We start from the raw sequence: 12,219 nt of genomic DNA on the forward strand, positions 1-12,219 counted from the left end.
TGAAGATGAAACCCTTTTATAGGAACATTTTTGCAAAAGCAACAGAGTACACCCAGAACTGTCTGTAAATGACAAAAGACTTAAAAATGACCACAGTTAAAAATTTGATGAAAGTTCATGATAATGCAATTGACAAGGAAATTTAGTTATTTCTGAGATATACATTCTAAAGTAATAACTAGAATTATGACTTATAACATTATACCAGAACATATAAGATTTTTAGAAATTTCATGTAATGTCTGAAACATTTATGTTAACATATTTCCATACAAATAACCCAAAGAAAGTTTAGTATTCGTTGTTTTTTTTGTTTGTTTGTTTATACTGCAGGTTCTTATTAGTCATCAGTTTTATACACATCAGTGTATACATGTCAATCCCAATCGCCCAGTTCAGCACACCACCATCCCCACCCCACCGCAGTTTTCCCCCCTTGGTGTCCATACGTTTGTTCTCTACATCTGTGTCTCAACTTCTGCCCTGCAAACCAGTTCATCTGTACCATTTTTCTAGGTTCCACATACATGTGTTAATATACAATATTTGTTTTTCTCTTTCTGACTCACTTCACTCTGTATGACAGTCTCTAGATCCATCCACGTCTCAACAAATGACTCAATTTCGTTCCTTTTTATGGCTGAGTAATATTCCATGGTATATATGTACCACAACTTCTTTATTCATTCATCTGTCGATGGGCATTTAGGTTGCTTCCATGACCTGGCTATTGTAAATAGTGCTGCAATGAACACTGGGGTGCATGTGTCTTTTTGAATTATGGTTTTCTCTGGGTATATGCCCAGGATTGGGATTGCTGGATCCATACATATGTATTTTTATATGAGCATACAGATATAACATTTAGGTTTATGTAAGCAAAGAAAATGTCTGGAAGTATATAATCCAAATACTGTTAGCAATGAGTATCTCTGGGACATGGGTCAGGGCAAGGGTCAGCAAACTATGGCCCACGTGCCAAATCCAGCCCTCTACCTATTTTTATAAATAAAGTTTTATTGGAGCACAGCACACTCATCATTTACATATTGTCTGTGGCCACTTCACTGTACGAGAGCAGAGTTGAGTACTTGCAACAGAGACCATATAGCCTGGAATGTGAAAAATATTTGCTGTCTAGCCCTTACAGAAAAAAATTTGCCAAGCCCTGAGTTAAAGAATGGGTGGAAACAAGGAACTTCTATATTTTACTTTTTAGGATTTATATTGTCAGATTATTTTTAGTGATGAATATAGATTGCTTCTAAAAAGGAAATAATTCGTTAGCTCATTCTGTACTAAAATGTTAAATAATAACTAAAGAACAGTTTAATATGAATTGTAGAAGCTTTTCTATAAATAGAAAGGGCCAACAAATAAAGGGTGAATCTTTTCTGGTTTAGAGCAGTGGTTCTCAAAGTGTGGTCCTCAGACCAGCAGCATCAGCATCTCCTGAGAATTTGTGACAGATGCAAATTCTTGGGCCCCACACTAGACCTAAGGAATCAGAAGCTCTGAGACTGGAGCCTGGAAATCTGTGTCTTGTCAAGCCTTTCAGGTCATTCTGGGGTGTGCTAAAATTTGAGAACCACAGCTTTAGGGAAAGGCAGTACTTCTCACCATGGCTGCATATTAGAACCACCTAGGAAACATTTCTAAATGCCAGGGCCCAGGCTCCACTCAGATCAGTTAGATCAGAATTTTGTTTAAAACTCCCCCAGTGGTACTGATGTGCAGCCAAAATTGAGAACCACTGTTCTATAACATCTATTCTCAGTGATGGTGAAAGTAGAATAGCATATCAAAATAACCTGAAATTGAGGGTCATTTTTTAAATTCTCTCCTTCCTTCACAGTACTGCCATAGTAAGCCACTTTTAATGATGAAAATGTGTCATATCCCTCAGGTGTATTAGGACAGGAAAAAATATTCCAGTCATCGCTTTAGAACATGCGGTAACAAACTTCTGTAATTTGCTGACCATTACAGATACAGTAATTTACATGGTATATAAGGGAGACAGTGTTCTAAAAATAAACATTCTTAACCCTAGCACGAGTCTGATCTCCATCACTGAAGTTTTCACTATTTATATTATTTGTTCAACGTAGTATCTTTTAACAGAACGTAATGAGAAAAGAAAGGTTACTGTCACCAATGGAAACTAGATTAGGTTTGTTTTGTTTGTTAAAAACATTACCGTTATTTGTGTGTGTGTGTGTTAATTCCCAATTTGGGAAGTGAAGTAGGGATCTAAAGTATCTCAGAAATAGTAAGCAGTATGTCGGAAATATGTATTAAATCACTACTTCTGTATTAATTGTTGTGTGTTAATTTTATAATGGTAGAGTATTCAACATGCAATGTATGATTTTTGTTGTTTTATGCTGTCATTGTATCTCAGCTGCTCAGGTGTCACTTAATAAATAAATACTTAACTATTAAAACTATTAAAATGGAATAATCTCTGTAAAAAGAAAAAGAAAAAACATTATTACTTCAACAGTTGAAGTTTCTCTTTACTCTTATTTCTCCCAAAAAGCTATTATTTTTTTAAAAATCAAAAACTTTTCAGTCAAAACTTGTATGAAGAGTGGATTTGATTCCCAATCAAATTCCTTCTAAGTAGAAGCTTTGGAGCCTAGTGTGAGGTCTAGGGGACTTATTTCGAGTCTTTGAGATGACTGTGCCAGCCCCCAGCCTGAAGAAGAGAAGTTGTAAGAATCGCCATTAATCATTATGCAGCCTACCCTACTGACGTATGGCTCTGTCAATACCAATGGAGAGTTGGACTTTTTTTTTTTTTATAAATTTATTTATTTTATTTATTTATTTTTGGCTGCGTTGGGTCTTCGTTGCTGAGCATGGGCTTTCTCTAGTTGCTGTGAGCGGGAGCTACTCTTCTTTGCGATGCACGGGCTTCTCATTGCGGTGGCTTCTCTTGCTGCGGAGCACAGGCTCTAGGGTGCACGGGCTTCAGTAGTTTTGGCGCATGGGCTCTACAGCGCAGGCTCAGTAGTTGTGGCACATGGGCTTAGTTGCTCTGTGGCATGTGGGATCTTCCCAGACTCCGGGTCGAACCCATGTCCCTTGCATTGGCAGGCGGATTCTTAACCACTGCACCACCAAGGAAGTCCCAGTTTGACTTTTTTTTTTTTTAATTTTTATTTATTTTTTTGCTGTGTTGGGTCTTCGTTTCTGTGCGAGGGCTTTCTCTAGTTGTGGCAAGCGGGGGCCACTCTTCATAGCGGTGCGCGGGCCTCTCACTATCGCGGCCTCTCTTGTTGCAGAGCACAGGCTCCAGACACACAGACTCAGTAGTTGTGGCTCACTGGCCTAGTAGCTCCGCGGCATGTGGGATCCTCCCAGACCAGGGCTCGAACCCATGTCCCCTGCATTAGCAGGCAGATTCTCAACCACTGCGCCACCAGGGAAGCCCCCCTGCAGTTTGACTTTTTGAACCAACTATTTTGAGCTTGTCTTAGAGCTCACTTCAATTAAACTTTTATTCTTAAGGGGCATAGACATAGATCATCACCTTCTATTTCCATTTTGTGTCTATTGTTTTGTTATAAAGTACCAGGTTCTACATACCTTGGCTCCTATAGGTAGGCTTTAATTATATTTATTTACACACACACATACACATATACAAAGTATTTTTATGCTGATAAAATAATACTCATGTAAACTTATATACCATTTGGGAAGTAACTTGATAATCCTACGAAGCTGACTTTCTCATACGTATCACCCAGCAATGCCAAGAGAACCACTCGCATACGCAAGAAAACATAAAAGGGTGTTCAATGCAACATCCTTTGTAACAGCACAAAATTTTAAACAACTTAATTGTTCATCAATAGAGAAATAAATAGACTAGAGATTATATAGACAATATAAATGGAATTCTATACAACAGTTAATATTAATGAATTAGATTTTAATTATAACCATGAATAAATCTCAAAAATATAGTATTGAGTGAAGAAATTGCAGAATGCTTAATAGACAGTGATACCATTCATATAAAATCTAAAAACAGAAAATAATATGTTGTTTATATATATATGCATACATAGTAGAAAATATAAAAGCTTGTTTGGGAATGATACACACCAACTTCAGGATAGTGGTTACCTCTGGGGGAAATGAGGAAGAAGGGGGAAAGGAATTGGGAGGGGGCGCTTTTCCCTGTATCCGAAATATTTTATTTCTTCCACAGTAACAGCAAAAAGATTTAAATCAGATACAGCAAAAAGGTAACATCTGTTTAAGATGTTGAGTACTTGAATATGCCAAATTATTTTCTTTATAGTTTAAAAAGTTAAAGAAATGCTTATTCACTGTAGAATTAAGAATGAAATAAAACTCACATGCAATCTCACCATAGTGAGATTTAAATCTAACTGACTGAAGCAAGTTCCAAACCTTTATCAGAGGCTATTCTCAGTTAAGCAATACTGTGTTTAAGGGCTGTCAAGTTGAATTAGTTTTTAGAAGCCTAACAATCCAACCCCATTGTGGCTGCTGTGATGGTTGAAACCAGAGGAAGAATTCAGCATGATCTTCTGAAGTACAACATAAAAAATTTAAGCATGCCAATAAAAGCCCAAGTAAATACTATAGAGAAATATGGCCTAAAATGTGAATTATAACATCAGTCAGGAAGCAGTAGTGGAACTGAGCCAAAATCATGAGAACTCTTAATGTTTTTTTTCTCTGAGAGTAATACAAGCTGTCATCACATTTCTAGATCATTCAATCACATAAAGTATAGTGTCCATCTATACAGACAACTAAAAAGAAGTTGCACACAGTTCTTATTTGAGTGATTTCTGTTACTGCTGTTCACCACAATCAGAAATTTTAAATGCTCTTTTTATATGTTGATGCTGACATCTTGCTAACTAGGGAAGCTAATAGGATAACTGGCGAAGAGGACACAAACAGTACTGAGAAGTAGCATCACACCTAGTAACATGTTCACACGCACAGAAAAGAAACAAAACAAGAAAAGCCCAAAGCCTGTCCTGGCTGGCTAACCTATGTATAAGCAGGGTGTAATACAGAGGTATGACCAGTTGTATTCCTCTAGTAATTCTGAACAGACATTATTCTGCATCTGTCTAAAAGGCTATGTTTCAGTCGCTGTCATTTGAAACAGTATATTGTTACCCCTTCCAGTTCTCCTAATTGAAATTTTTTCAGTATTTTATTATGAAAATTTTCAAACATACAGAGAACTTGAGCTCACAACAATACCCTACCCCTAGATTCTACAAAATTGATCGGTGTTTGTAATAGTATTATTTAATTAAAATCTAGAATGGCAAGATTTCTATACATTTTTCAACAGTTAATAATCACCAACTTCCCAAAACGTAGTAGATACAATCAATATTTGTTAAAGGTGAAAACACTAATAATTGCAGCCTCACATATTTCTGGCAATATATAAAAGATATTCTGAATAGATAGAGGACATTCAGCGTCCCTTGACTCTATATCATTAAGTATTTATTGAGAGCCAGATCCTAGAGAGGATGTTAAATAGCAAAAGATGAATAAGTTATGGTCCTGGCCTCCAGGAACTCACAGTCTACAGAGAGAGGCACATATGTAAACAAATCCATGCAATACAATGTGACTAAAAAGTGCAGTGAGGGCCCAGAAGAGGAAGCAACTCAGTCTTGGAAATCAGTAATGCACTCATAAAAGGAGTACATGCATGCCCAGGGCCTCAAATAAGTGGAATTTTGTCTGATAAAGAAGATTTCAGATGCAAAAGCTCAGCAATATTAACAGTACACCACAGGTCTGGGGAAATGGCGAGAGTGTAGGGTAATAGGTTTTCAAGCAGAAATGTGATACCTGATTTGTTTTTAGGGAAAGAACTCTGCCACCAGAAGAAGAGTTGAGGCTGCAGGCAAGCAAGTAGACAGACAGGAGTGCCTCACCTCTCTTACAGCCATGAGAATGGAGCCTTTTTTTTTTTTTTTTGAGTGTGTACTGCATAATCACACCAGTGATGCAATAAGCAAGATAATAGTTCCTCTATAACTGAACTTAGAGCCTCGTACCACCCACCTGTCTGCTTACAGTTCTGCCAACCAGTTATTTTTTATGATTCCTTCTGATTTCTCCCTTCTTACTCTATAAAACTACTTTCTAATACTAGGAAACTGTTGAATTAGTTCCTTCCTCAGATCATGTGAGAACATAAAGAAGGAGTTTCTCTAGAGATAAAAATGAGAAAAAAAGAAAAAAAACGCATCTTGTTTTGTGTTTATATCTCCAGTAGCTGACACAGTGTTGAAATATCTTAAGCTTTCTGTAGCTCAGTGAAACATTGAAATATTTAGGAAGTAAAGTGAACAGGAATGAGTGATCTATAGGATATGGTGGATGTGAAAATGGAGATTTGCAAGAATGGCTCCAGGGTCTCCTGGTTCTGGGTGACCAGGTGGATGGTGATGTCATCACCTGAGATAACAAATATCTAGAGGATGAATGAGACTGGGGGAGAGAAGAGATCATGAGTTCATTTCTGACAGTAAGTTGGAGTTGTCTGCTAGTCAGTTGATGTGCTTCTTAATCTTGAAAATCTTCATATATAATCTAGTTGAACTTTTGATTCACAGAGCTATGAGAACAACCAGAATTGTTCCAGCGTTGAAAAATAAGTTGGCTAGCCCAATTAGCCAAAATTTATAATGTTTAGAAATTGTTTATTCAGGGTGTGCTTCCCTAGATATATACTGTTTGGAACTTATCACTTTTTGGATTTATTTTAGCTTGATTCATGTAGTATCAAAGAAACAAAGAAATGATAACTAATAACTCTGTCAGTTAAGTTAGGGAATTAAAAAGGACATGCTAGAGGTAATGAGGCTGGGTCAGGGTGGGGGGAATAACAGAAAAAAAAGAAAAAAAAGTCTAGACCAGAAAGAAGATAGACATCCTAAAAATAATTTTAAAGCTTTTTTTTTCTTTTTTGGTTCGTACAGTGGGTTTTCTTTTGCTTTACTTGGTTTCGGTATTTTGTTTGTCTGACTGTGATCCAAGTATCTACATTTATTTAGAATTCTATTCTGTACGTAGGCTTATTTGACAGCCCAAGTTCGTTCTTACAGTAACGCAAGTTTTCATATGGGGATTGTACAGTTAATATATTATTAATTTAAAAACCACTTAAATAAATTTTGTTCCCCTGCTATTTAAAAGTTAATTTGTCTCTTCATTGGGTTCTGTGATAAATTTTAAATTCCTCTCCTCACAATGTAGAAATAACCATGTATACCTCTTTTGCCTTTTTATAGCTATTTTCTAAAAATGATTCTTTTGTGCAGAAGCAGGAATGTTTTATGCTATTGTCATAACAATTCTAAGTTTGTCAAATTACAAGTTATGTAAAAGACTTAATTATGCACTGTGCTGCAGTTGAGCCAGAATTATAAAATATGTGTGTGCGTGCTATTTTGACAACCACAATACATTTTAAGGCAAAATAATATCATTTAAAATACTTTCTTTACCATGTTAGTCTTCGGCAAGCAGAGAAGGGCTTTTCTGAAGTGAGATTAGACAATAGAGCCAACTTCATTTTTTATGCACGTGAACGGAGAGGGCTTGAGGTTATTAGTTGAAACCGAGTAACCTTTCCAGGCTTTCATCTCTTTCTTTTCAAATTTGAATATGAAAAGCATATTCAAGTCAAAGACCATCACTTTAATGACATTTGGCAGTTATTTGATTTATTAGGTTTTAGAAAAAATTTTCCTTTAAATATTTCATCATACTATGCTAATCCTAGTAATATTGCCAGCTGCAGCCTTGTACCTGTATTAGTGGAGACAGAATGGTGTGGAATTTTCTCTGTCATCCTAGTAAAATTTCCATGAATCTACTGAATAATAAAATAACCTTATTGAAATATTCAGATTTAGGTTTTTAGTTAAAGTGTCTTAGAATACATAATAAAAGAAAATGTCTTTTGAAAGAAGGGGGTAAAATTACTTCATCAAATATTGAGGGGGTTTGCCAGCAATGGAAATTGTTCTTTATGGGAATATTTTTACAATAGGGTACCTATGCTTTTCAATTTGATTAATTATATTATATACTTTGAAATATCAAAATAGTAATCACTATGGTGCATTTACATACTGATTTACATCTGACAATGAATTCCTAAAAGTTGGTTATATAAGCAGGTCTTAGTATCAGGATTTTTAATTATTATTTTAAGTTATATAATTTATAGTAGGATGCCTCTGAATTTAATAAAGAGAGATTTAGTAAGGGGGAATAAAGAACAAATTTTAAATTGTAAACATTTAAAATCAAATGTAAACATTTAACCGAGGAATTATCTTAGTGTGATCTAATTTTTAAGTCATAGTCTATCATTTGTTTTAAATTATTACTCAAGGAAACATATGTGACTCTCATATAATGTTTGTGACACCAAAATCTATTAAATAAGGATTGAGATGAAAATTACACAAATACATATTTTTAGTTAATTCTGTAAAAATGAGATAAAAATAGATTACAAGAAAATGGGTTAAATTCGATAAAAATTTTCTTTCTTTTGTTTGAAAACTTACTACTTATTGAATGAAATATGTTATGGCAGAATATATAAGTGAATGAACTGTAGCCCTAGTTAATATGGATTCGCGTAGCTACTTATGTTAGCATAGTAGCTATACAGTATTCAACAGGCTTTGATCTCTGAATAACCAAAACTTTCTCAGGTACCGTAGAGTAAATAAAAGCAGTGACAAACATGTATTTCATTACATAGTTTGAAACAAGGCCAACTGATACATGTCATTCTGAAAGTAATCGGAGATGAAGATCTCATAATCTTCATTCCTGATGGACTACTAGTGGGGTATTTATAGCCTCAAATGTAAATCAGGAGACTATTGCCATGACACTGTTAACTTCAAACCCTGGGGCATTAGAAGCTCATTCTCCCTCTCTCTGTCGTGAATAATCTATCATGTGTAACTAGACAGTAGGGTACAATACCTTCCAAAAAAGAAATCAGTGAAGGCCACTGCCTTTATGTTTTATTTAAAATTGATAGTGGAAAAGAGTGAAGGATTTTTTGTTCGTTTTATTTGTTCTGTATCTTTTTTTGTTTTTGCTCTTTAAACAGCCATCAGAAAAAATTCGGATTGAGATCATAGCTCTAAGCCTTAATGATTCTCCAGTAACTGCAGATGATACTATCCAGCGACTATTCATTGAGTGCCGATTCTACAGTCTTCCTGCTGAAGAGACACCTGTGTCACTTCCAAAACCCAAGAGTGGGCAGTGGGTCTACTATAACTATAGCAATGGTAGGTATGGTATTTATGGTATAAACTTTTGTCTATGAAGGAAGGAAGCCAAAGGAACAGGGAAAAATTACATTTCTCTAATGTTCACATAAAATCACGGAAGTGTTGTCAGAATAGATTAATAAAAGTCAAACCTGTAGCATAAGGATTAAGAAATTAAATTTAAGGTACAGTTGGCCCTCTGTATCCATGGTTCCACATCTTCAGATTCAACTAAAATACGTTGGAAAATACTTGGGGAAAAAAATTCCAGAAAATTCCAAGAAGCAAAACTTACATTTGCCATGCATCAGTAACTATTTGCATAGTATTTACATCTATTTATATGATATTAAGTTTTATAAGTAATCCGAGATGATTTAAAATATACAGGAGGATGTGCACAGGTTATATATGCAAATACTACACCATTTTATATAAGGGGCTTGAGCACCCTCAGATTTTGATATCTGCGAGGGTCCTGTAACCAATCCCCCTCTGATACTGAGGGACAGCTGTAATGCTACAGTTAAAAGAAAACGAAAACAGTGGGAAAACAATGTTTCTAGATGTTCCTGCTATATCATAGAAAAATGCCACCTGTGTCTACAATTGAATTTAATCGAAAAATATGATATTTCAAGGAGAATAAAACTACTAGTTTCTTTATCATATGATTCTAACAATTTAATGGCCTAATTATTTCTGCATTTCTGCTCAATGTCATCACATAGATGTTTTTACAATATACATGTATATCTCTCCCAGTGTCTAGATGCTCAGGATTTTAATTGAGTGATATAAGTTCTTAAAATACTTTTTCATTTTTTAGCCCACACATCCCTTCATAGCAGTAGGCAGGTGTTCTCTTTTAGGGCTTTACCTATCAGCTAGTTGATATGAAAGTCTGCTAGACCAGTATAGACCCAATAGGCACCCTGTAAATTCTTAGATCAACCAACTTTAAAACGTTTTTAAGGACAGTATATATCAGCGTATAATTAGAGGGGAGTAAAAAGATCATATCAAGCTGCCATGACCCTAAGTTAAAAGTGCTTATTAAGCTCTTCAAAAACCCTATATGAAAACAAACCAGAAAGATGGAGTGTTGCATTATCTTTAGCAAAACAGGCCATCTCATGCTAGTTGAACACCAATATTTTTTTCTCACCAGTTTTATAAATTTCTTTTTTTTTCTTTTTTTTTTTTTTTTTTTTTTGCGGTACGCGGGCCTCTCACTGCTGTGGCCTCTCCCATTGCGGAGCACAGGCTCCGGACGCGCAGGCTCAGTGGCCATGGCTCACGGGCCCAGCTGCTCCGCGGCATGTGGGATCTTCCCGGACCGGGGCACGAACCCCTGTCCCCTATATCGACAGGCGGACTCTCAACCACTGCGCCACCAGGGAAGCCCTATAAATTTCATTTTAATCAACATGTATAATCATTCTATTGTACCACTAGGATTACAAATGCTCATGGTTTGTTTGTTTGTTTTGCAGTTGGCATTTTTAGAAACATGCTCATTGCTTGAAATAGTAATCATGAGTATCCAGAGATCTGGTCTAGTCTTCCTCGTATCTACAGTTCTTACTAGTTACGAGAACTTGGGCAACGTGTTTCAATTTCGTGATTCCCTGTCTTATCTGTTGAATAAGGTGCTAAGAACCCTTCCAGCTCAGATTCTATAATTCTGTGATAACAGGTGGGTTGAGAAGTCACATGGGAAATAAATAACGTGGTCAGGACAAGAGTCTGATTTCTCCTTCCTATCATTGACTTGATCTAATAGAACATTTCCAAAAATATTTTCTCAAGCTTCCTAGAGAGCTTTTAACTGCAAAGTATCAGAAAAGTAAGCCATAATTACGATATTATTAGTAATGAAAAAACTCTTTAGTCAACTAATTTTTTTTTAAATATTCCTCAAATTTTTTTAATTATTATTTCTTCTTTTTTTTTCTTTTTTTGGCTGCGTCAGGTCTTAGTTGCAGCACGTGGGATCTTTCCTTGCAGCACACAGGCTTCTCTCTAGTTGTGGCGTGCGGGTTTTCCCTCTCTAGTTGTGGTGCATGGGCTCCAGAGCACGTGGGCTCTGTAGTTTGCAGCATGCAGGCTCTCTCGTTGAAACGTGCGAGCTCAGTAGTTGTTCAGTGTGGGCTTAGTTGCCCCATGGCATGTGGGACCTTAGTTCCCTGACCAGGGATTGAACCCACGTTCCCTGCATTGGAAGGCGGATTCTTTACCACTGCACCACCAGGGAAGTCCCTAGTCAACTAATTTTAACGAAGGTACCACCCAAGAAAAGAGACAAGCCCTTCTGGTTTTTGTATTATTCGTTGTAAAGGGCAGCAGTAGACTGTTTGGTTGGACTGACAACAAAATTGTTTTTTAGAAATTGGTTGTACATTGAGACACTTGGCCATGCAGCAGAACACAGGTTTCCATTTGCTTAAGGAGCAATGCAAATCATTCTTTGGATGAAACCTGTGATACATGCTCAAGTATCCTGAATTTTGTACATTCTCACATGGTGACCTAGGTCTGTTTGAGGCTTTTTGTTGGTTTATTGGTTGGTTGGTTGGCATTGATTTGGTTGTTTTAAATGTTTTCCTTTTACTGCAAGATACCCTACTATCTAAATGGTATTTTAAGAGTTGCTTATGTTTCTAATGAATTAGTCATTTGATATCAACAAGAAAACTAGTAATCTATTAGAATTTAATTCATTAGAAGTGTTTACTGTACCTTTCTGCAGCTTCTATTCCTACCTATTGAGATTTGACTATATAGAATTTTCAAGGTTAACTGAAAAGAATTTTAAGGATATTTATCTGATGGGAAGGGAGAGGAATGTACTTTGTGCTTAGAAGCAAATTAATGCTGT

The 12,219-nt window shown here is 36.0% G+C and overlaps 1 protein-coding gene across 1 annotated transcript in view; it reads left to right on the top strand.

Moving 5' to 3' along the window:
- RPGRIP1L (RPGRIP1 like) overlaps positions 1-12,219 on the top strand; it is a 96,420-nt gene that overhangs the window by 68,293 nt on the left and 15,908 nt on the right. Inside the window, exon 22 of the mRNA XM_079907112.1 lies at positions 9,173-9,356. Coding sequence (XP_079763238.1) covers positions 9,173-9,356 — 184 coding nt within the window. The remainder of the gene's footprint in view (positions 1-9,172; positions 9,357-12,219) is intronic.

This window comes from Stenella coeruleoalba (genome assembly GCF_951394435.1).
Source record: "Stenella coeruleoalba genome assembly, chromosome: 20".
NCBI classification, from domain to species: domain Eukaryota; kingdom Metazoa; phylum Chordata; class Mammalia; order Artiodactyla; family Delphinidae; genus Stenella; species Stenella coeruleoalba.